Raw genomic sequence first — 25,987 nt, forward strand, 5'->3', positions numbered from 1 at the left:
TAGAATCTGCACCTGTAAATACATCACAAAAACCTGAATTGTAGAATCTGCACCTGTAAATACATCATAAAAACCTGAATTGTAGAATCTGCATCTAAAACACATCATAAAAACCTGGAGTCTAGAATCTGCACCTAACAACAGATCATGGAAATCTGAATTGTAGAATCTGCACCTTGAAAACACATCATAAAAATCTGAATTGTAGAATATGCACCTGAAATCACAATACATCATAAAAATCTGAATTCTAGAATCTGCACCTGAAAACACATCACAAAAACCTGAATTCTAGAATATGCACCTGAAAACACATCATAAAAATGTAGAATCTGCACCTTGAAAACACATCATAAAAACCTGGATTCTAGAATCTGCACCTAAAAACACATCATAAAAATCTGAATTGTAGAATCTGCACCTTGAAAACACGTCATAAAAACCTGAATTGTAGAATCAGCACCTGTATTTGCAGTGTATGTATTTCCTATTGCCAGTATTAAAACTGTACATCATTGTATTAATGTACTGGTATACATTTTGTAATGATTTTTCTCTCTCTTCCCCAGACAGTACAGATATAGTGGACTGCAAGCTCAAGCTTATCCTGGGTTTGATATGGACCCTCATTTTGCACTATTCTATCTCCATGCCAATGTGGGAGGGAGAGGAGCCCACTCCCTCAGAAGGTGGCCCCACCCCCAAACAGAGACTGCTGAACTGGGTACAGAGCAAGGTCCCAGACCAGCCAATCAAAAACTTCACCACAGATTGGAACGACGGACGTGCCATCGGAGCTTTAGTGGATGCTGTCGGACCTGGTAAAATTTATATTTCTGTGTACTAATTTAAAGGTAGAGAAATTACCTGTATGGTAGAGAAATTACCTGTAAAGTAGATAAATTACCTGTATAGTAGTCAGAGAAATTACCTGTATGGTAGGAAAATTACTTGTGTGGTAGGAAAATTACTTTTATGGTAGAGAAATTACTGTTTGGTAGAAAAATTGTTAAGGTAAAGAAATTACTTTGATTTAAATATATTCTATTGAGAAACTCAAGAGGATCAGGCAACAGGCATAGCTTATGTAGGCCCTCTCTCAGAAATTACCTGTAATATTCAGAAATTACCTGTAGAGAAATTACTTCTTAAGGTGCTACAAAATGCCGTATGATGGAAGAATGTCTATAATAATCTCCCTGGCTCTTCCATCACATTTGAACTTTAATAATTGCAGTCCAGGGTAGCTTACAAAATAAATGTTTAAAATGCACTTTAAGGTATTTATGAAAATCTGCCTTGCCAACACTTTACCTTGAAATGCTGTGCAAGCAGTTTTACCTTTAGCAAGCCATTTGCATTTTTCAGTTCACAGGTACCAGTTTCAGGTTGGTGGGTAGGTGTTTGTGTTAGGATAGGTGATTATGATAGGAAATGTAGTGGAAAAATACTTTTTTACCATGTAATGCAAAGATTATCATTAGATGTTTAACAAGGGGTTAACATTCTCGATTCAAATTCTATTCACAGTAGCATTTAAATGTCAGTCTGAATATTGCTCAAGGCTTCGGATATGACAAGAGAAGACAGAATGCCTTCATTGTAACCTGGTTTACCAGAGAAGAAATCCTTAAATATGTAACTTGATATTCATAAAATACTTCATAAAGATGTGTCTCGTATGACTGTCTAAAAGATGGGGAAACAAGATGACACGCACACGTTTTAAGGGTTGGCCAGATTTAAGAAAAAGTTTACACAAGTTTTTTTTTTTAAGATTCAGAAGACAGATTTTACTAATGGGTGCAAATGAACCACTGCAGAATTTTTGGGGGGAGTTGGAAGGAATCTCGGTATCAATGCTTTTAATCTTTTGGGTGGGTGTTTCCTGATAAATCAAACACAAATAACTCAAATGTTTCTCAGATACAGAGATTGAACTCCATTAAACTGTACAGAATTTTTGGGAACCTGGCTTTATTAAACTGTACAGAATTTTTGGGAATCTGGCTTTAAAGGTTTAGGAGTACATGGCAAGAACAGACAAGGGTGATATGACTAATCTTGCCCCCCAAAACATTAATGCTGAAACTTTGCTCTGATATTAATTATAATGTGTGTGTTTAATGACGTGACTATAGATTTAATTAACTGAGAATGCCACGACAACTTTTAGGCCCTGACAGGTTTGTTAATGTGTAGTAATAAATGGAGGCTTTGATTTACGTGAGCCGACCCCCCAATGTCAGGTGTCAGAATGAGGCTTTGTACAAATGTCCCCTTTTAAGGCTGGATTACAAGATCATTGTTGTCCTGTCAACCGAACTCCACAGTTGATATTAGCATTAACAGGAGTATTTTAATAAACAAAATCAATTGAATTAATTGTGAGATACATTACTCACACTAGTATTTATGCAATATGTAATATATAGATCCAAGGTGACTATTATTCTGGATCATTAATTTGTCTTTATAACTGTAGCTAGCTTGACACTTCGAGGATGCTGGTGTGTGCAACAGCTTGTTGCTGTCACCAAGTCTGACAGAGTTATCTTTCTTTAATCACACTCTCTTCTGTGTTGCAGGTCTGTGCCCAGACTGGGAGGATTGGAATCCCAAGAATGCCAAGAAAAATGCCAAAGAAGCCATGGACAATGCTGAGAAATGGCTGGACATTCCTCAGGTACAGTTCCAGCTTGGGGTCAGGGGTCAACAAAATACATCTCCCTATCACAACTCTGCATGCATTCATCTAAATGAGGATGCAATGGGGAACAAGTAGCTAGTTTTGAGATACGAGAGACTAAAATTAGTTAACATTTTGAAAATTAGCAGCGCATTTGCGTTAGCTTTGAGCATCTTCCAATGTATCACATAAACAGATGTTAACTTAAAATAACATGTAAGAATTCTGATGATGTAAGAATTGGTAGATATACACATGTTTTTCCTGGGGAAGATAATTTCAGGGTAGTATTTCAGTTCCCAGAGTCCATTTATAATGAAGGACACAGAGTAAACTGACTGTGATTATTGTAAGGGGTGAAATTCTCTCAAATGTTGGTATTTGGTAGACAAAAATGAAAAAGGTTTTTTCTCAAGTGACATAGAAAACAAAATTATGCTTGCTCATATTACTAGTGCAGGGAAAAAATCTCAGTAAGTTTTACACGCACAAGTGTAGGCACTGAAAGCAATGAATGATCTGCACCAAATTCGAGATAAACATCACCTAGAAAGGATTAAGGAAAAAAAATTCTTAGGCAATATTTAAAAAAAAAAAGAGTTGGTAAGGATTTGAATAATTTTCAAAATTTGAAGTAGATTTTCATGTTTTTAAAACATGTTCTGGGGCACATTTAAATTGTGGAGAGATGTGCAGGCAGTGTTATCGGGACTTTCTCATCAGTCGATGGACTGCAGATAGGCGAAGACAGAAATAAATATCTGTCTGCTGTGGAAAATGTCTCCAGCAAAAGATAACATACTTGTTATAAACCCTCCAGGCCTTTATAAAAACAGAAAAACTAAAACCCCATCAGTCTTCTCAATTTGAATGATGCGGAATGTCTAATATTAAATTCTGATAATATTGTATAGAAAGTTAGATTTTTTTCTGCCACACACATTCTTTATTGATAATCGGATATAGATGTATGAATCGTAGCTTGATGTGCTGACACAATTATAGTTTTTATGTTTTCATAAACTTTACGTCTGGCGTGTGTAAAGGGGAATAACTCTAACACATCACTTCGAGTGGGGTGACAAAAGATCAGTTAGATATTATTAAAAGCCTCGGTCAAGATGTGCACATAAAATCAATAATTAAAACAATTTAGTTTACATACACATAGTCTATAAAAGAAGAAAATAGACCACAAGATGATAAATGATTCTTTTTTACCATTAGAAATCTTGTCAAATTACATGATAAATTTGATTTCATAGGAGATCGCTTGAATCGCTTAAAACTTCCAGCACATGAGCTCTGTTGATCACATAGCCATACAGTATTTCAAAGCAGGTTGTTTTATGTACAAAATGTTAGATTAGATGAGAAGTTAATGAGGACTTAATGTGAAGATCAGACTTGTAGTGTAATTCGAGATTCCTCTGACTCTTACACCCGCTTTTATATTGTGACATGTGCGGGGAGAGTCAGAGCGGACTCCATATTGAAAAGTGGGAATTCAGCGACACCAGCTGGTGTCGCTGCTTTACCTACCTCTTACAACTTTATTTCACGGATCTATCTTCCAAAACGCGAGGATTCTGTTATTGGAAGATTATTCTACAAATAGATCATGATTAATACGATGCTATCGCAAAGAAATCGAATGGCGAGTCGGTGACCTAATTCAAGTGATGCTGCATTTGTCGGTGTTAGGGCCATTTAAACGGCGATAGCATCACATTAATCGTGATCTATTTGTAGAATAATCTTCCAATTACGGAATTCTTGCGACTTGGACAATAGATCTGCGAAATAAAGTTGTAAGAGGTAGGTAAAGCAGCGACACCAGCTGGTGTCGCTGAATTCCCACTTTTCAATATGGAGTCCGCTCTGACTCTCCCCGCACATGTCACAATATAAAAGCGGGGGTAAGAGTCGGAGGAATCTCAGATTACTTGTAGCGTAGATGAAAACTATTTATAGTGTGTATGTATGAATTTGTGCCTGGGAAATCTTATTTTATGTCTACAACTGTTGGTACAAGGACTGACCAATATCTTGTAATGTGTACATGTTGATGATGTGTACATGTTGATGATGTGTGCATGTTGATAATGTGTACATGTTGATGATGTGTACATGTTGATGATGTGTAAATGTTGATAATGTGTACATGTTGATACTGTGTACATGTTGATGATATGTTCATTATGTGATGTGTACTTGATAACAATGAAATGACTGTTTCACATAAACATTTTTTAACTCCACAGCTCATCAAGCCTGAGGAAATCACCAACCCCAAGGTGGATGAGATGTCCATGATGACCTATCTGTCACAATTCCCCAAGGCCAAACTAAAGCCCGGAGCTCCAGTCAGACCACGCCTTAACCCAAACCGTGTCCGTGCCTACGGACCAGGTCTGGAGCCCAAGGGGAACCAGGTCGGGGCACCAGCTCGCTTTACTGTGGAAACCTTCAGTGCCGGAAAAGCCACTCTGGAAATCACTGTCCTGAACCCCAAAGGAAAGAAGGAAACTGTAAGTAAACGGGGAAGGGGGAGAGGGGGTGTTATGTAAATCAGTCCTGAACCCCAAAGGAAAGAAGGAAACTGTAAGTAAACGGGGAAGGGGGAGGGGGGTGTTCTGTAAATCACTGTCCTGAACTCCAAAGGAAAGAAGGAAACTGTAAGTAAACGGGGAAGGGGAGGGGGGGGGGGGGTGTTCTGTAAATCACTGTCCTGAACCCCAAAGGAAAGAAGGAAACTGTTAAGTAAACGGGGAAGGGGGGTGTTCTGTAAATCAGTCCTGAACCCCAAAGGAAAGAAGAAAACTAAGTAAATGGGGAAGGGGGAGAGGTGGTGTTCTGTAAATTGCTGTCCTGAACCTCCAAAGAAAGTATAGTGATAGTAAGACTGATATATAAACTGGATGTATTACTGCAGTACTGAGGAGTATTGCTGATAACTTGTATTGTATTTTCAGTGTGAGAGTGTGTTTAACAATGACAGAAACCTGACGTACTCGTGCGTGTATGTTCCCAGTATGGAGGGTGAATACAAGGTAAGGAGGCTCGCCTAATAGTATTGTAGAAAATAGTGCATGTAAACGGGATCGGGGTGGACCTAAGGGGGTGGGAGGTGCCAGCTCTCTCTTCTGCATTTATTGTATGTGCACTCTGTATCAGTGTGTTTTGAATTGAGACAATAACGCTGGGTATTTGTATCTTGAACATTTCCTTGAGTTGTTGGGGGTAGTTAATCATAAGATTATAAGAGGGTGAAAAATTCTTTGGAAAGGAATTATCTTAAATTAGAAAATGTTTACAATTATTATAGTTTGAAAATCTAGAAGATTATGCAAGGTATTATTAGTGTAGGGATCTGTCAAAATTTTAAAGGGGTTTCCCTTTTTTAAATAATGAAAATACTTGACCCTGGTAGTTGTATAAAAGGTCCATCAATATATTGTGACCTATCGACCTGAGACGCCCGTGCAGTTTTGACATCAATCTGTTTATTGCCATAAAATCACCTTTAAATCAATATCCTGGAGCCTGAAGTGGTCTTAAGTTGATATAGAATGTAAGGTAGATACACAGCTAAGGGTAGTTTTAAATTCCTGGCAAAATAAATGCATTTTGAATTTAGTGTCAATATGAAGAGAAGCAAAAGGGACAAGGTGACGCTGTTTTTTTTCTTTTCATAATTAATGTTATAATATCATAGAGATATAACGTTACCTTAGTAAAGAGAAAACGTAAAAAGAAAAATTTACAATGTGATAATGTTAAAATTGATTAGTTATGTTTAATTTTGATGTTTAAATGCTATAATGACCATGGCTTGACCTGGGTGTGTTTCACGGATTTGGACAGGAAGTGGTCATCAGTGACGTTTCTGCCAGTTTTTTCTAAACTGTTTTTTCATCTCCTCAATACTTTTTGTTACAATAACTCAGAAATATCCATATAAACAACCTTCTGTGTTATGTCAGGGTTGAGTTTACATTTTTTACTTGCCACAACCAGGAACTATTAAATATGCTAACTGTAAAACAGACCTGATGGTGTACTCAAAGTTTTTATGTAGAAAAAAAAGATGGATGCAAGTAAATTGTACCTGAAATCACAAAAAATCATGTATTATTGATCTTAATTCATAAACCGTGTTTCAGAAATCATTATCCCTGGTGTCCGTCCATCCGACAACTTGCGCACCTATCAGGATAGATTCCCACATTTACAATAAAGCACCTGTCGACAACATACTTAAAATTTTCCTTGGAACTCCGCAGTATGAATTATCACAGTGACTGTTTTAAAATGTCTGTTGATAAGTTTGGTAATTTTTGCAGGTTATCATCAAATTTGGAGATAAAGAGATCAACAAGTCACCATTTACGGTCAAGGTTGAAGGAGCAGCTGGCGACCCCACCAAGGTCACCGCATCAGGCCCTGGTCTGGAGAAGACAGGTGTCATAGCAACCAAGAGAACCTACTTTGAAGTCTTCACGAAGAGTAAGGATGATTTTAATAATTTCATGAATATCAACTAAATTATGCCTCCATGTTTATTTACATTCAGGTATTTCTAATTAATGATCAGGTATTTCTAATTAATGATAAGTAAATTCAACCTCTGTAAGCATTCAGTAATTTATAAATATCAAAGAATTCTGATATTTCACTGTGTATGTTAACAGTTAAAGGGAGTTAACTCAATCATACTGCATTGTGTTGATGGAATGTAACTGAATTGATAGAGTAGATTTTGAGTGTGTACTGACTTGTTTTGTTAGATGCAGTTCCAGCTGAATTATTAAGTGACATAGGTAACATTACATAATCTCTCTAACATCGGTCTATACTGGGAATATATCTCTCACTAAATTATCAGCCTATCACTGCCTCTAAACTTCTGCTTACGAACTATAAAAGCTCAGGATTTAGATGACACCTCTCTACACGTGTAGAAAATTGAATTTGAAAGAAATGATTATTGATTTAAAGTGTTTTAGATCTTTATTTGTGTCCAGATTATAATTTTAGTCGGAGTAGTGGGTATGTGTAGCTACGTGGTGACTTTGGTGTTAGACTGCAGGATAGCTTTTAATTATTAATTTTTAGCATTAATTTAATCAATTTTGGGAAAACTGTTGTCTGTTTTTTCTATTGTAATGTTATATAACATCATCAGCAATTTAACAGCGAAGTGTGAAAATAATTTAAATGATAATAAGTAATCTTTAGCTACAGACATAATTCTGCTTTTATGTACCATTCATTCTCTTCATGTAAAATCTATTTTGATTGGTCAGTTCTATGATATACATGTATACTCCCACTATTCACATAAAATCTGTTTTGATTGGTCAGTTCTATGATATATATTAGCACTCTCCAGCATTATACCCTACTTCACATTACTATAGATGCAGTTAAAATAGTAGTAGCCCCAGGGAAGAAAGGTAAGTGTTCCCACAATGCACCTGTATAACTGCGGCAACTCCTATTTGGCTCACGGCAAAGAAAAAATACTCTCATGTCTGAAAATATGTATAATCGGATTACATCAATGAGAGATAGACATGAGGGTATTTTTCAGGCTTCCATGAGGAATGGGGATCCCTTTAACACGGCACTGGAATCCCAGACCTTTGCACTCCTTACTTTGAGGGATGAATCACAATTACGCTCCATGTCAACCCAGGGGAAGCAACTCCTGAGAAAATCTGTTCACCCAATGTCTCAGTTTGCACAAAGGCATACCAGAGGAACTTTGTTCTAATTCTCTCATTTGTCTTAATTTATTTTCATTTTAGCATTTAACATTAAAATTGGATTGGTAAAGTCTTTGTGCCAAGCTCAGAATAGCATGCAAAACATTTTTGTATGACTAACACATTTGTCGTTTAGTTCATTTTTTTGTTGTCATTTTGGCTTTATATGTCATACATGCTTCCCTTGATGACCATAAAAGTTCAAATTTCTAAACTACATGTACCTCGTGTAAATAACAAACAAAAAGTATTCTTTTTTAAAACCTGTTTAAATTTTCCTCAAATTTTTGTTTTAGTTCCAAAATTTCAGAATTGGTCAGACTTACAAGTCAGTGTCTTGATTAAATTTGCATGATCCAACATTTGGTGTTGTATTTATACTTAGAAGGAATTAGAATATTCACCTAGATGTTTTGGTAGAGGAATGTGTATTCGGAGGATGGTGACTAAATTATTCTAGAAATACGATGAAACAGAAAAGCATATTCATCAATTAGTTATACATGTAGAAGAGCTTGAGTAGAAAAAAATTCATTATCATTAGGATGATTTTGCAAAAGTTTGTTCTCATGAATTGATCATAAAAAAAACTAGTGCAATTAACTTTAGAAACATTGTTTTAGTGAATGTTAATTAATCTAGAATTCGCTCAGCATAATTTTGAAATAAATCCATATCATATATGCATATCAGTAACAACTTGCATGCCTATTTGAAAACTGATGGTGAACTTTGACCTTTGTTTCATTTTTTGACATTTAACCTTGACAGAGGCAGGCAAAGGCAGCATTGATGTGAATATCCTTGACCCCCATGGCAGGAAGGACACAATTCGCCCCAGTATTGCCCCTGTGCCCGGTAAGGAGGGTACATACCTTGTGGAGTACATCCCCCACGAGCAGGGTCTCCACTCCATCAACATCATGTTCGCTGGGCACCAAATTCCCAAGAGTCCTTACGGAGTCAATGTGTCACCTGGTAGGTGTGCATAGATTGCTTGTTGTCTGTGATGTATCGAAAACCAGTTGTGAATAATTAAAGTACTGTAAAACTGGTTATTTACGTGCACGGGTAATTTACACTAATTACAGATGAGTGCGTAAATCCAGCACATAGTTATAAGTGTTTGTTATATATTATATTGAGTTATCGCGTATTTTCCACCCACACGTAATGTTAAACATGGAAAAATGCGTACTGAACTCCCAGCGTGAATGACCTTTTACAGAAGTTGTTTGAAATGACCAACTCTACCGTTCGGTGATGATGTACATCTAATAATATCATTGGATATTAATGAATTGCAGCTTCCAATGCCAAGATGTGCTATGCCACAGGCAGAGGTATTCAGCCCAAGGGAGTTAGAGTGAATGAGAATGCCGACTTCAAAGTCTACACCAAGGGAGCAGGAGCAGCAGAGGTCAAAGTTCACATTATAGGTCCAGGTAAGGTTTTAAATCCAACTACTATTGAAGGGTAATTTTTACGCTGTTCGTTTGGACAGTACTTTTAAAAACTGCATTATATGAATTAATTGCTTCTTTTTTGTGAATTCAAGAAGTCGTTCATAGAAATATATGGCAGATTTCTTATTATAATAAATTTAGAATTATATACTCATGTAATATTTGAAATATAGAATAGAAATTTAAATTTGACCTATGTTTTGGCGCATGATATTTATTTCTCATCAGTACACTTATGTTGGCTATAATATCCCATTAAAGTCACTATATTGCGTGTCCGGGTAGCGTAGAGGTTAACACACTTTTCTCACCACTGCGACTTGAGTTCAATCTCTGTGATCAGCAGTAGTTATATGTGAGAGAGTATGGTGGTTGCCCACTTGGTCACGTGAGTTTCATCTGGGTCCCACAAAATGCCCCCTCATGCCAAAATCCATGGAAGTCCGTGAATAGCTAGTATATCGCTAATGTTCAGTGTTGTTTGTATGTTTGACTTTGAAAATAAAAAATATCTATTTATGTTTTATCTCTTTACTATGTAAGCCATCATAAAGAGCAGATAACTCTTGTCACTGGGCACCAAATTAAAGGGCAGACAATTCTTGTCACTGTGTGCACCATATTAATGGATGGGTAACTCCTGTGACTGTACTGAAATTTGTAGGAATTGTTATCTGGGGATCTTTGTTTTGAATTACAACTCATACAGTTGTGACAGGGAAAATCATCAATGTTGCTGAAAAATGTGATAATCAAGTAGAGTGCAAATTAAAAAACTAGGATAGGACCTGACACATATCCCTATACTATAGACAATGCTTTATTGACAGTGTACAGGCTCCTCAAATAGATCATACATCTTCTTGAGAGTGCTGACTGTGATACTGAAACCTGGCATGGAAGTTTTAGTAACATTTTTTTGTTCCCTTTATGATAGGTGGAATAGAAGTGAAATGCACCTGTAGCAAGAGCAAGAAAGAAGAAGGTGTTTATGAATGTGTGTATGTCCCCCTGAAGCAAGGTCAGTACATCATCAATATCACATTTGGAGACCAGCACATCGCCAAGAGTCCATTCAAAGTGGAGGTGGGTCCATCAAAAACATCAAAGATCCGAGCTTACGGACCCGGTCTGGAAGGGGGCGTGGTCAATCAGCCAGCTCGCTTCACTGTGGAGACCCAGGGAGAGACCGGTGCCTTAGGTAAGGGAACAATTCGTAGGGTCTGTGTAGACCAGATTTTTGGCAGCCTTCTGTTTGAATCCTCCAAAATGTTACCTACTAGTGGAAAAGAAATTTAAAAAAAACCTCAAAATACTTGATAGATGAAAATTCTTGGCATCCTGCTGGCATTGATGTTGAATTTGGTTGTGTTGTAGGATTTTCCATCGAGGGACCCTCTCAGGCTAAGATTGACTGTAAGGACAATGGGGACGGGTCAGCTGATGTGACCTACTTCCCAACAGCTCCTGGAGAGTATGCCGTCCACATTCTGTGCAACGAAGACGACATTCCTAAGTCTCCATACATGGTCCAAATCCAACCAGAGACCAAGGCATTCAATGCCTCCAAGGTCAGAGACGCTCAATATTGACTTGTTATGTTATGCATGAATGACCAGAAAATAAAGTTCACCTGAAGGGCCATAACTGTTGTAGAAGTGGATCAACTATTAATTTTTTTTTTTATCTAGAACAAGAGTTCCTTTGGTAGATATATGTACATAGCAATTTTCATATCCTTATTTCAAAGCCTAACATAATGAAAATAAATACGGAAAATGAACTGGTAAAGACTAAATGACGGATAGGATGTATGAGACTCGGACCATTCATTGGTTGTAATAATGGGTAGCTAATAAGTTTCCCGACCATGAAAGATATTGGTCTCTTATGACATTGATTTAATAGATCTGTGAAATCTTGGTTCACGTACAGAAGGTTTTTAATTTTACAATTGATGTTAATATCAACAGGTGACAGCCTTTGGCCCAGGTCTTGAAAAGACAGGGGTCGTCCAGAACAAGTGGACAGAGTTCACAGTGGACGCCAAAAAGGCCGGCAAGGCCACCCTGAATGTCAGCTGTCTGGACGTAGACCTGAAACCAGTCCCAATAGAAATCTTGGACAAGAAGGATGGTACCTTCCAGTGTAAATACATGCCCAAAAAAAGCTGTAAACACACCATCACCATTACTTGGGGAGGAGTCCAGATCCCTAACTCACCGTTCAGAGTAAGTACAGTGAAACACGGTCACCGTGAACACACTTGTAATGAAGTTACACTTACAGTGAAAGACGGTTACAGTGAACACAAATATAATGAATTTACACTTACAGTGAAGTGATTTTCATTCCCGGTTGTTTTTAAACATATATCATAAACTCAATGGATATAATGAAATTATGGGAGATAATAACTTGAGCCTAATCCTTTCGATGTTTTTGTCAATAAGATATGCTCAATTCAATGAATTATGTTGATAATGAATTGAAGTTGTTTGCCCTCAGCGCTCCGCTATAAGCGTGTTTTACGGTAGTGGTTTGTGTAATGTCTAGCGTAGATATTGTAAGACTGAACACTCTGAATTACAAATTGTAAACTGACCAACCGACATTGAAAGTGGCAAATTCTGACAGGAAGAATTAAAAAAAGTCATGCACTGATTATGACAATGTAATATTATGTGAATGTATATAGGTGGTATATAAGAAACGGTCATCTAAATGGTATTCTTAAAAGTAAGTAAATCAAAAATATAGGATAGATTTTGGTTGTTTTAAACTAGAAAATTTCAATTCAAATTTTTTTTCTGTATAGGTACAAGTTGGAGAGCCCAGCAAACCAGCCAATGTCAAGGTTTACGGACCAGGTGTTGAGAAGGGCGTCAAGACCCATGTTAAGACCTACTTTATCGTGGACTGTACCACCGCTGGTCCAGGCGATATCGGTATTGCTCTGACTGATGGAAATGGACGAGACGTCCCAGTGAAGACCACTGACCAGAAGGATGGAACCTTTAAAGTGGAATACGAACCGGTCAACCCCGGTACTTATGTAGTGGCAGTGTACTTTGGAGGGAAAGAGATTCCCAGCAGTCCAATCAAAGTTCCCGTGGAGGCCAGTGTTGACCTCAGCAAGGTCAAGGTCGTAGGACTTGATAAACGTAAGTGTGTAGGGCTGGTTTTTGTATATTGTTTTAGAGTTGGTTGGTGGCGGTTTCGTATTTCATCTCAACTTTCCATTTCAATGTTTCTTATGAATTGTTGAAAATAAAATTGAGTTTGTAGACTTGAATAGAACCTGATTGCAAATCAACTTGAAATTTAACCCAATTTTGTAACTGTCAATATCCACTCCTACTCTTTGGATCTGCCTTTGAAATTTTTAACATTTTTTTTCCATTGATAAGCTTGTTTTCCTTTTCTAAATGGAAGTGAATTTTTAATTTTTGCTGTCGTTTGTGTTTTTTATTCTTCACATAAATGTTTGTGTTGTCATAGCAACTATTTTTCTGTAGCCATGACGGTCAATAAAGAAAGAGAAATTCAGGTTCTCACAAAGGCTGCTGGTAAATCCACTGCACCGCCCCGCGTCATTGTGATAACGCCCAGCAAAAAGAGGGTGGAACTCAAAGACAAACCCATTCCTGAGGGCTACCAGACTTTCTTCACCCCCACAGAAGTGGGTCCCCACAAAGTGGAGGTTACCTACGGTGGCACCGCAGTGCCCAAGTCACCCTTCACTGTTGATGTTCTGCCCGACTCTGCCAGTAAAGTTAAGGCATATGGCCCGGGTCTCAAAGGAGGAAATGCTAAAACTCCTGCCCAATTCACCATCGACTCTCGTGCTGCCACCTCCCCAGGAGAACTTGGGGTCACAATTGAAGGACCTAAGGAGGCTAAGATTGAGACTAAGCAGAATCCTGATGGAACTGTTGGGGTGACATACTATCCTGAAGTACCAGGTGAATACAAGATTAATGTGACCTACGCTAATGCACACATCAAGGACTCTCCATTCAAGGCTAAGATCTTGCCAGAGGAAGCAGCCAATAAGGTTAAATGTTACGGTGATGGTTTGACCACTGGATGTTCGATGCAGCCAGCAGTGTTCACCGTGGACACCAGAGAGGCACCTAAGCCTGAGAAGAATATTGATGTGAAGGTGAATGGTCCAGGTCACGCCAAGGTAGAGATGAAGAAGAAGCCGGACACCACTACAGAGGTCACCTATCACCCCACCAAACCCGGAGATTACTTCATTGATGTCACCTATGGTGGCAAGCAGGTCAAGGACTCGCCTTTCAAGGCCACCATCAAACCAGAGGATGCAGCTAACAAGGTCAAGGCCTATGGACCGGGGCTTACTGGAGGTAATGCTAATGTCAACGCTACATTCACTGTGGATGCAAAGGAAGCACCAGCTCCCACCAAGAATGTGGATGTCAAGGTTAATGGACCAGCACCGGTTACACCGAAACTGACCAAGAAACCGGACGGAACAGTAGATGTGGACTATACTGCTACTAAGCCTGGAGACTACTTTATCGATGTCAAATATGGAGATAAGCCCATCAAGGACTCTCCATTCAAGGCCAAGATCGTGCCTGATGACTCTGCCACCAAGGTCATTGCTTACGGCCCCGGACTTACAAATGGCAATGCCAATGCTCCTGCCACTTTCACTGTGGACACCAGAAATGCTCCCGCCCAGGGCCAGAAGGTGGACGTAAAAGTCAAAGGCCCAGCTTCTGTCAAACCAAACCTGAAACCAAAAGCAGATGGCACAATTGACGTGGACTACACCGCTACTGCACCAGGTGACTACACTATCGATGTCACGTATGGAGAGAAACCCATCAAAGATTCTCCATTCAAAGCCAAGATTTCCAAGGACGCGGCTGATTCCCGTGTCCGTGCCTACGGACCAGGTCTGGAGAAAGGAAATGCACAGCAGACGTGTAGCTTCACCATTGATGCCAGAAAAGCAACAGTCCCTGGACCTGTGGGAGTCAAAGTTCATGGACCTAAAGAGGCCAAGATTGACATCAAACAGAACCCAGATGGAACCTTTGGAGCAAGTTACCTTCCCACAATGCCAGGCGAATACACTGTGGATGTCACTCATAATGACAAACCTTTGGAAGAATCGCCATTCAAGGTCAAGATTGGTCCTCCTACTGGAGAACCAGTTGACACAACTGACAGTGGTGTCAAGGCTTATGGCCCCGGTCTGAAGAACGCCGTCACCGAGAAACCAGCTGTTTTCACAGTGGATGCAAGAAATGCTAAATATCCTGGAGCCATTGGAGTTGGAATTGAAGGGCCTAAGGAGGCAACCATTGATACTAAGGCAAATCCTGATGGCACTGTGGCCGTGACGTACTTTCCGAAAGAACAGGGAGAATACACCATCAATGTCACGTACGACGAGAAGCCCATCAAAGAGTCCCCGTTTAAATGTCGGGTCAGACCATCCGCTGGTGAGAAGAAACCAGTCGCAGAGTCGGACCTTAGCGGGGTCAAAGTGTATGGACCTGGCCTTAACCCTGAGGGTAATTTATATCTAGCTCTCTCAGCATGGAGAATGGCTGAACAAAATACACACGAGTTGTCAGTCACCCCTGTTTTCTTTTTTATCTAACAGGTGGCGCTTGACAGGACTGATGGCTTATATTAACTCTCAACTTGAGCCGGCTTGTGTTGTGGCTTTTCTATGACGTCTGTGTGGGCATGACTTTGAACTTTCACTTTGAATGGCTGTACTTTCATTTTACCCTTCTCTGTTTTATTCTAATCATGCTTTGACTTGATAATTTTTTATCAAATTCTGTTTTGCAGGTTTTGCTTATTGATTCATACTTCAGCTTTGTTTGCATTTTCAATATGTATACACTTCTACATAGGTATATGTGTAATTTATACCAACATAGATATATGCACCCACTCTGCATTCAGATGAATTTCAGTTTAAAGAATGATATAGTATTTAGCTGTGCATTGTCAATATAGTCTTCCATTATATAATCGTCATATCAAATTCAGTAAGTATCATGTCACCAATATTATAACATACACGTACTAAATGTTCCAGCTGATAAGCATGATGAAATTATTAATACACTGACATGAATTCTGTAGAAATGATTCCCCTAAACCCTAGATGTCATCGTGACAGTTTAATTTGTTAGCGAACTGGTAGAGAAGTTTTCTTTTGAAAGAATTTGAGTGGTACACTAATTGTATGCTAACAGTTATTATCTAACATTCCAGTAATTAATGTGAAGACAATTTAATTTCAACCTGAATTTCTATAAAATATCATATCACTAGATTTATTGCATTTAACATTTCACATACTTAGTAGAAATTATTCTATCCGAACCTCTACTGTTTAGTGATTAATTTTCCATATATATCTTAACATCTCGGAGAATGAATCTCGTAATGACTCGAGCAGGTGCTCACTGTCTCTCTGTTCTGTTTTTAGGAGTGTTCCTGGATTCGCCCACAGAGTTCACCGTGGATGCTTCCTCCGTCACCCCCAGTGGGGAGGGTAACGTCCGCGCCATCGTCAACAACCCGTCCGGTACCAAGAACGACACCACGGTCACCAACAAAGGCGACGGCACATACGATGTTCTGTACACACCGGTTGAAGAAGGTGGGGACACTGATAGCTTCTGTGGATTTAAAATCCAATAATTGAAAACATTTCTTCAAAATAAGGGGAATAACTCTAAGCAAGGGAAAAGAAAATGGACATTCACCGTTCTGGTTTTTTTTTTTTAAGAAATTATGAAATAAACAAACTTCACTCTAAAGAGAAACCAGTAAGTGGGTGGGCACAGGTTATGGAACCTAAGCATAGATGGAGTATCACATCTTTGTGAAACTGCATGGAAACATTTTGAAAGGCGTGAAATCCTTCAGTATTTGGTTCGAAGCCACATGTAGGGTCTAGGTCATTGCAACCTACAATTTTATAAATTAGTCAAATATTATTTAGTGATTGCATTGTAAACACAGTGTCTTAACTCTGACATTATTCAGATGTGTGCCCTTATGGTACTTATTCTGTAATCCCAGTAACAGACGTGTTTTTTAACAATATTTTATTATGTATAATACATAAAAGGATTGGACAACAGGCGTTGCCTATATAAGCCCTCTCCATACAAATACATGGTCAAGGTCACACAGATAAAGTTATATAATGATAATGAAGCAATATAATATTTTAAAATACATTGATATGTTTAACAGTTTCCACTTCTATGATAATTTACAGCTTGATGTATGACTGACAAATATAATTTAGGTATGGATGTAAAAATTTACTACACAGGAAAAAGATATAAACAAGTTGGTTCTGTGGTTTGAAAATGAAAAATTTTAAGAAATTAAACAAATCTATTTGTAGACAAGATAAATTCATGAACAGATGTGTGCCCTTATTGTACTTTTTCTGTGACATTATTCAGACGTGTGCTCTTATTGTACTTATTCTGTATTCATAGGAAACATGTCCCTGGATGTCACATACGACAATATGGCCATTCCTGACAGTCCCTTCAAAGTGTCTGCGGTACCGGGCTGTGACGCCAGCCGCGTGAAGGCCTATGGTCCTGGTCTCCAGGGAGGAATCACCAACAAGCCGCAGCTCTTCACCATCGACATTAAGGGAGCTGGACAAGGAGGACTGGGACTGTCCATCGATGGTCCATCCGAAGTCCCCATCAACTGCAAGGACAACCGGGACGGAACCTGCACTGTGGAGTATCTGCCCAGTAAACCAGGCGATTATGACGTGTCAGTCAAATTTGCAGACCAGGAAATTCCTAGTAAGTTTAGGGAACTAGATCAGTACCGAATATAAAAACTGCTCCAATATTAAGCTTACAATATTGATTGTGTTTGAGGGAATGTGTCGACATTTCTTTCATTCAATCATTCAAATGTTTTATTTATAAAGTACAACATTGCAAAGAGAATTTCATCTACTTACTTATCACAAATGACTTTCACTACAAAAATATTCTAAACTTTGTTGTCATTTTTATGAAAGAAAATCAAATTGCCAATATCCCAATTTTCATCCCACTTCTAAAAGTATCTGGAAGTTATTGATAATTTTTCTTTGATATCAGACTCTCCTTTCCGTGTCGGTGTGAAGAATCCAGTAGATGCCAAGAAAGTGAAATGTTACGGAGCTGGTATAGAGCCAATGGGCGTGAAGACTGGTGCTCCTGCAACCTTCACCGTGGACACCACCGAGGCAGGAGAGGCACCATTGGAAGTGACCTGCACAGACCAGAGAGGTCGTGTCCAGCCTGCCCAGCTGACCCCTGTAGCAGAGGGTGTGGTCGATGCTACCTACTATCCAGTGGAGGAAGGACCATGTAAAGTCGATGTCAAATATGCCAACCAGCATGTACCAGGAAGGTCAGTGAAATGTTTGGAATTAGAAATCTAGTTCAGAGAGAAGTTTTATTTAATCAGTATTTTATTGTGTAAGTATATGATAAGGATGAGGCAGCAGGCTGAGTTTATATTGGTTATCTATGTATGCATTATTTCCTGCCATAAAAGATTTTTCTGACAGTACTGTGAATTCCTTTTTTGATTCAAAACGCATTTCTGGAACATAATCTTTCTGTGTTCTTGTGACCGTATTAAGTTTTGTTTTTATTCTGTAGTGATTAGTGGAGTATATTCAATATTAATAGAAAAAAGTAAGGTACTAAAAAAATGAGGAAAATTATGGATTTAATTGACACCCCTTGTGAAGGTCCATGCAAAAAGAGATTTTACAGCTCATTAACAAGTTTTATCCTCAATATTGAAACTTACTGAGGGCAATCGAATTCATTGGAGATTGTCTCTGTTTACCAGTCCCTTCACAACTGTTGTTGAGCCTGGAGTGGATGCCAGTCGTGTCCGAGTGTCTGGTCCCGGTGTTCAAGACAACATCCCTGCCAGCTTACCGGTCACCTTCTTCATTGACACCAGGGAGGCAGGCATTGCTGATCTGGAGGTTCTCATCAAGGTAAGACTCAAAGTTCAAAAGTGTGGTGATGAAGATCGTACGTTTAGACGCAGTACTCTCAGTGCTTTTACATTTGCACTCTTTAGTTTTAAAAAAATACAAGAATAACTCTTCTGAAAAATCACAAAAATTTACTTCGCGTTGATAGATCTAATGATTTGTATAAGATGAGTAAATTTTATGGGGAAACAATGTGTTTGTTCAGTAATGATTTAGTAACTAGGTGCACTAAATTTGTTGTGAGAATGAAGAGAATGTATGAACTTGTCCCTGAATAGTGCATAATCTACAAAAGTGCATGGATAGGCTGTTGTTTACAAGGGAGATAACTCATCTGAACTTGACTTAAACACTTGTGTTTGTATTGTTAGTGTCTGGGATCTCTCAGCTCTCAGCCCCAAATAAAAAATCTCCCCGCCTCTCCTAATTCATAACACTCGTCTCTTGTCAGAGAAAGATTTATTGTCCATTAAAATCAGGATATCTCATGGTAACACCTAATAGTGACAGGAAGTAGAAATAAAGGTCTTCTGGGAAATCTCTGATCCTGGTATAAATGTACAAAATGTAGGTTATTGTATTTTGGTAACTTGCACATTAACATTGAAATAAGACATATCCTTGACACAAATAGGAAAAAAAAACCCATTTTGAATATGGAGAAATTCAACTATTGCATACAAAAGCTTGTGGGTGAATTCAGACTGATGAAAGTGTTGCAAAGTTTGTAAATTGATTCTAAACTTATTTCAACTACAAGATTTATAAACAGATTTAATTGGGATATAATATAGAAAGAAAATATACTACAACTGAAAATTTAAAAAATTACTGATATTGAAAGTTGTATTGATTGTCTTTTTAAAGTATGTGGTAATTACTGCAAATCAGACAGTGTGAATAATAATATTTTAAAATGAAAGTTGACTTCTTGGTCATTGGTCCAGCAGAACTATGCAGACAGCATGATTAAGATATTGTAGCTAAAGCAATTTGAAGGAGATGGAGGAGGGACATATAATTTGTAATGAAGTACAGAACTAGCATGATAATTAATATGGATTGGCCCACTTGTAGAAACAGTTCATTAACCTTCACAATTCTAAGTGTTTCACATTTATAGAAGGGGCACTGCTCTCATAAGTAAAGAGGTTGTAATTGAGTGCAGTGTACTCTTGTAATTAATGCAGTCTTCCATTTTTTATGTTTAATTAAGGATAAATACTGTATGATTTAATGAAAAGAGATATTACGTAGTAGGTATTTTATTCATTGGTCATTATAATTATGTAATGATGTGGTTACAGAGGCCTGATGGAACCTATGCTCACCCCCATATTGTGGACAATGGCGATGGAACTTTCACCGTGTCCTACGTTCCAGATGACCTTGGAACCTACGAGATCCTGATCCGATTCGGAGGACAAGTTGTACCGAGCACGCCATTCAAAGTCAATACCTACCCTGTGGGTGACGCCACTAAATGCCGAATTACAGGTAACTTGTGACTCGATCAGAACTGTCTATGGTCCCGACTCGTAGACAGCTACTCTGCATTTTGTTTGGAACCTTACAAGAAATGCATGTTTGATGCAGAGAAAAATTTATAGAAAAGTGTATAGGTAGATGAAAATATATAGAGGAGGAATGTAATATGATGGATGGGTATAGTGTTTCATCGTATTTCATAAAGAACAATGCAATGGAAAAATTCGAAGTTGTATTAATGAGAAGATAATTGTGAAGTAATTATAGAACACTGATTTATGATATTAATAAGTTTTCCTGAAATTTGTTGCTCTTATTCATAGAGGGTCTGGAGAATACCACTGTCCCCATCAACAAGGAAACAGTCATCTGTGTGGACGCCTCTCAGGCCGGCGATGGAAAGGTGACCTGTCGCATCCGCAGTCCAAGCGGAAATGACATTGACATCGACATTGTGGAGAATCCAGATGGAACTTTCAGCATCCTGTTCACACCACAGATGATGGGTGCCTACACCATTAACATCAAGTTTGGTGGACAGAGCGTGCCGGGTGGAGAATACGACATCCAGGTATGTAATGAGTGGACAGTGGTCATTTAGAGATCAGTTTGTTGTGGCTGTCCATTTAGAAAGTGGACACTGTTAACATCAGTGGTTATTATTTTTGAATACACAGAAGAAACAGGTTTTTTTTAATGCCCATTACATGACACTTCAAGGTTAGAAGGTGATGGACAGATAAAGAGTTGTGAAAATTTGCTATTTGTTTTTAATTAGCAATTATTAATTGGCACAAGATGATGTAATCTGATAAGAACTGTTAGATTTGGTAGGATCAGGAATTGCCTCATTCACTAGACAAAACTTAGAGCTATAGGAATGGTAAAGCACGCGACATGTGATGAACGACAATGAACAGTGGAAGTCATACTTCTTCTCTTGCCACAAACAGAGAAATATTGTGAATTTCTGAGTTTTTGTATCGGTATTGACAGAAACACCAGTGTTATCCATGTGAAACAGTTTAGGAGACTTGGCTTATTTGCTATCTATTGTTCATAGACAATTATTCTGTAACAAGGATAGACATCCAATGGCCCCAATACTGTATTATTTCTAAGATCCAATGGCCCCAATACTGTTTTATTTCTAAGATCCAATGACCCCAATACTGTTTTATTTCTAAGATCCAATGGCCCCAATACTGTTTTATTTCTAAGATCCAATGGCCCCGATACTGTTTTATTTCTAAGACAAACATCCAATGGCCCCAGTACTGTATTATTTCTATGACAAACATCCAATGGCCCCGATACTGTATTATTTCTAAGACAGACATCCAATAGTCTCAATACAGTATTATTTCTAAGATCCAATATTGTGTATTTCTGGGAGAGATAACACTTGGTTTTGTTGTGCATGCTGTTGCATGTTAGGAAAGTGAACTCTTCTTGCGACCTTGCATGAGATAAGCAAGTAGATCATTTATTTTTACTGAACATATTTCCATTCAATTTTACACGACTAGGGATGGTGTTTGGAGGTCAATTCCTCGTAAACCAAAGAATGTTAGATGTTTTAGATAATCAGCATAAACTTAGAATTAGTGATTGCTGGTAAAAATGCCAAGAGAATCGGTCTAACAAGGCTATGGAATGTTAAAACAGAGTTTTAAGAGTCACTGTTTATGAAGAGATTTATACCACTGGAAATCTTACGTGGGCGTAGAAAACAGCACTGTACTTTTTAGGACAAACTTTTTGGAATAAGTTAACTGCTCTTGCACAATTGTAGGTGTAATGAAACAAAGAGAAAATACATAAACGTTCTTGTTAATTGCTTTGAGAACAAGTGATGAAAGGTGTTTTCTGACAGTGATAAAGTTTTTTATAAATTGGTTTTTAAGACTCACTGCCAGGTATGAGCAAGTCTGAGTGTAAAAATGGAGAGGTGATTCATATCATTTATGATGAGGAAAATTTGAAGAGCAGAGACAGAGTATTAGCACCGTAGTGAAACAGATGGTTATTCAAAGCTCCTTACAAACACAGAAAAAAAATATTCAAACATGAAATAGTTGTGGTTGGGGATAACTAACAGAGTGTTGAGTCGAGTTGACTGTTTGACAGAATTGGATAGGCTTTACACTATTTGATTTGGGATACAGAAGAATTCCCAGCATGATTTGTCGAGGTTTTAATTTTCCTGATTTTCAAAGCACGTTAATTAAATGCCTAAAATTACAGCATCTTCCTCTTAAAGAGGCAATTCCGTTATTTAATCAAAGGTGTTTTTCATGGATTTCGTTTCCCATGCACATTAATATAATAGATAAAGATTTATCAGAGAGCTCAAGATGTATTAATTATAGAATGCATGGTGTATTCCATCAGCTAACTTTTTCATTGAAGGATTTGCTAATTAAAGCAGACTGCTAATTAGGTTTTTGTATTCATTGTCTTGGGGAAAGAAATAAGATGAAGTGAAAACATTGTATCAAGATAAGATATAGGATGGGAGAAAATGAGATTTTTTCGTGGAGAAGAGGAGGATTTTTTTTTATGAAAACATGCTTTTAGGATGAGTTCCAGAGTATGCTGCTATAAATAGCACGACAGCTTATTTTGGGAGTGCTGTAAATGATCTATGAGACGAAGATAGATGCTGGTATTTGATACTGTTGGTGGTAAAAGACAGCCAAATTTTCCCTCCATGTCTGACTGTATTTCTTGACGGATTCAAAATGATCTTGAAATTTGCTATACAAAACAAAGAAACAACTTGGAATCTTAATTCTTTCGGAAATCTTGATAGGTTTAAGAAAAATGTGAGGACATTGTTATTCACATTATGCAATGAGATTGATACTGTAGAAATATCAGTAACTTCAGCAAGGAAAGAATGCAATCATGAACTTAAATCACAGATGGGCTTGCCCATACAATTATATTAAGCATTAGAATTTCTTGGAATTTTTCAACATGAATCTGCAGAGCTGTGGAATGACAAGTTACTTTTTAAAGTTTGAGGAAATGATGTTCACCTGCAGATCCGGAATTTCCTGTTTGCCTAATGAGAGAAGAACTTATATTCTTCATCTCAGCCGTATCAAGTTCAAATTGAAGACACTGCATTATAATTCCTAACCAGTTTTCTTTATAGTTTTAATTCACTAAAGATAAATGCTAATTTGTTTAAGTTTGGATGCCTTTTTGTCTAAAAGAAAAATGGTACATGCTTTTTCAGAAATAAGTGTATGTCTCCATGTTGATAAAATTTAATTCATTGCTTTTCAAGTTGATAGATGAATCATGTGAATTCTCTGGCATATTGCAGTGAATAGGCTGCTATCATATCTTCTGGGTTTTTTTAGTGTAAAAAGTTTCTGTGCAAGTTAGTCTATCAAGCCTGTCCTGACATTTGTGAGAAAGTATCTAGAGAAAGAAATTATGATATTTTTGTCTGCTTCATTGTCGTGGATGATTGTGTCTTATGAAGTGCCTAATGAAACAGATTAATGTACAACACATGCTGTCTGTAGGATTTCCTGAGCATCTACATGAAAAAAGAAACTTTAACTATTTGCACCACTGTCAGAAGTTTAATGAGTGGCATGCCTGATGAACGACACTTCGAATTTCCACCTTTTTTCAACTTAAATTTCAACTCAGAATTTCATTTGTTGATGTCAAGTTGAGACATAACAAGATAGTCTTATTAGGACTTTTCTAAAGATCATGGAAAGTTCATGGTCTGCACCTCAAACTTTTTTGGGATGGAAATTTTGTTTTGGCCGTTGATTTCTTTTGTCAGTGAAGGGTTCGTTTCACTTGATCACGATCACTTTATTCCATTATAAACCCTTAATCTGTCTGCTTTGTGAGTGTGTAGTAGACGTACAGAGTGATGATACTACCTGTATTGTTCGGGGTTAAGAAGTGTACTGTTGAGGAAGGAACTGTTGTGGTGTGAAGCTAGGACCTATATATGTTTCTACTGCACGGAACAAGTTAATATAACCCGATATCAAATGATATTTGCCCTTCAGCTTGATGAGATTCCAGTATTTGATGAAATCCAATGCAAAATGACCCTCGCTGACATGTTCGTAAATTCTTTCACACGGTCTGCGGTAGGAGAATGTAGTAGGTGTTTTGCTGTCAGAGATAGAAGGCATACAGGGATGAAGGGTTTTTTCTGGCGTACCTGTTGTAAGATACAGGGATAGATTTAGTAGTCAATGAGATATTTTTGGTGAAGCACACGTTGATAGTATGTGGATCAAAGGACAGCGTTTATCTGATGTTTTGTGAACAAGGTTTCTAGTCAATGGTCTGCATGACGTGACCTCTGTTTTCCAACAGTCATTACGTCAGCTGGAGCCAGGATTTATAAGTAAAGTTATGATGTCCTACTTGATGCTGAGGGATTGGTGAAAGGATGCAAAATATGGGGGGGGGGGGGGGGGGGGGGGGGCATGCTTATAATCATATACATAACCTTTTACATATGTAGATATAGACATGTCGTAGAATATTATTTCCTCATCATCATCATTATATGTTTGCATGCTGTTTTATTGTTGAAACTGTGCTCATATTTCATTTGTATTTTTGATTAGGTCCTTACTAGTAGCGATTGGGAAATTTCGGTAAGATGTTCAGAAATATTTTTACAACTGTCGAGATTATGTATATATTCAAATTATACCTGTACATGCATCTGGACATTGTCAGCTTTATGCATGGAAAAATCTCTTTGCATTCACAAGATGGGAAGCGCCATGAAGGGAGAGGTTGGGCTGGAAATGAAAAAAAAATACACGTCTCTTCTGATGATGCATTTACATTTCATTTTTTCACAGTTGCTGATCTTGAATGAGTCTAACAAATTCAGTATATATTTGTATACACTGCTTCTACTGATGTCCACTTCTCAAGTATATATATCTATATAAAGCAGATTGTCACTGTATCTAACCACGCGTCAGGATTAACCTCATCCTCATATTGCCGTTTGCTCAGGGAGATATTTGTCTGTGTTAGTTAGTTAGGAGCATAATCTGTGATATATATGATGATGAAAATATCTAATATACATGTATGATGAAATAAATGTTACAGCAATGTAAATTTTGATTTTAAAATGTGAAGAACATAAGACCCCAAAACAATAGTAATAATGGATATAGTTAATATTTTATACAGATGTTAAAAATTATGCTTCTGCCGTACTTAGGTAGATAAGAGTGATATATACCCCCTCCCCCTCTTGCAAATGGAAACTTTAAATAATGTACCTATAGTCTATCACAACCATGAAAACCAGACCAACAGTGAGACAGTGCAGATACATTACCTTATGTTGTCAATGCATAATCATACATTTGGGGGCTAGAACCAGCAAACCTTTGGACCACCAGTCTAACCCAGTAGACCTGCACTTCTGATGAGCACTCCCCCAGTGATCAGAATTATTGATGGTAATTAAGTTTTTTGGAATCCAGAAGAGAGATTAAAACAA

At 37.8% G+C, this 25,987-nt stretch overlaps 1 protein-coding gene across 34 annotated transcripts in view; it reads left to right on the forward strand.

Moving 5' to 3' along the window:
• The window catches only part of LOC125656853 (filamin-A-like), a 74,838-nt gene that overhangs the window by 30,685 nt on the left and 18,166 nt on the right, over window positions 1-25,987 (forward strand). For 6 of the 34 annotated variants that reach the window (XM_056144461.1, XM_048887454.2, XM_048887452.2 and 3 more), the window contains exons 3-23: window positions 570-821; window positions 2,589-2,686; window positions 4,954-5,220; window positions 5,665-5,742; window positions 7,036-7,198; window positions 7,480-7,512; window positions 8,113-8,148; window positions 9,232-9,438; window positions 9,768-9,905; window positions 10,864-11,127; window positions 11,304-11,497; window positions 11,900-12,157; window positions 12,745-13,090; window positions 13,445-15,481; window positions 16,417-16,590; window positions 17,447-17,770; window positions 18,077-18,371; window positions 18,822-18,975; window positions 20,283-20,472; window positions 20,787-21,034; window positions 25,086-25,115. In XM_056144461.1, coding sequence (XP_056000436.1) covers window positions 570-821; window positions 2,589-2,686; window positions 4,954-5,220; window positions 5,665-5,742; window positions 7,036-7,198; window positions 7,480-7,512; window positions 8,113-8,148; window positions 9,232-9,438; window positions 9,768-9,905; window positions 10,864-11,127; window positions 11,304-11,497; window positions 11,900-12,157; window positions 12,745-13,090; window positions 13,445-15,481; window positions 16,417-16,590; window positions 17,447-17,770; window positions 18,077-18,371; window positions 18,822-18,975; window positions 20,283-20,472; window positions 20,787-21,034; window positions 25,086-25,115 — 5,786 coding nt within the window. Of the gene's footprint in view, window positions 1-569; window positions 822-2,588; window positions 2,687-4,953; window positions 5,221-5,394; window positions 5,448-5,664; window positions 5,743-7,035; window positions 7,199-7,479; window positions 7,513-8,112; window positions 8,149-9,231; window positions 9,439-9,767; window positions 9,906-10,863; window positions 11,128-11,303; window positions 11,498-11,899; window positions 12,158-12,744; window positions 13,091-13,444; window positions 15,482-16,416; window positions 16,591-17,446; window positions 17,771-18,076; window positions 18,372-18,821; window positions 18,976-20,282; window positions 20,473-20,786; window positions 21,035-25,085; window positions 25,116-25,987 lie in introns of those variants that run through there. The other 28 variants (XM_048887455.2, XM_056144466.1, XM_048887461.2 and 25 more) reach the window with 13 other exon arrangements.

The sequence above is a fragment of the Ostrea edulis genome, chromosome 7 (genome assembly GCF_947568905.1).
Source record: "Ostrea edulis chromosome 7, xbOstEdul1.1, whole genome shotgun sequence".
Lineage (NCBI taxonomy): Eukaryota > Metazoa > Mollusca > Bivalvia > Ostreida > Ostreidae > Ostrea > Ostrea edulis.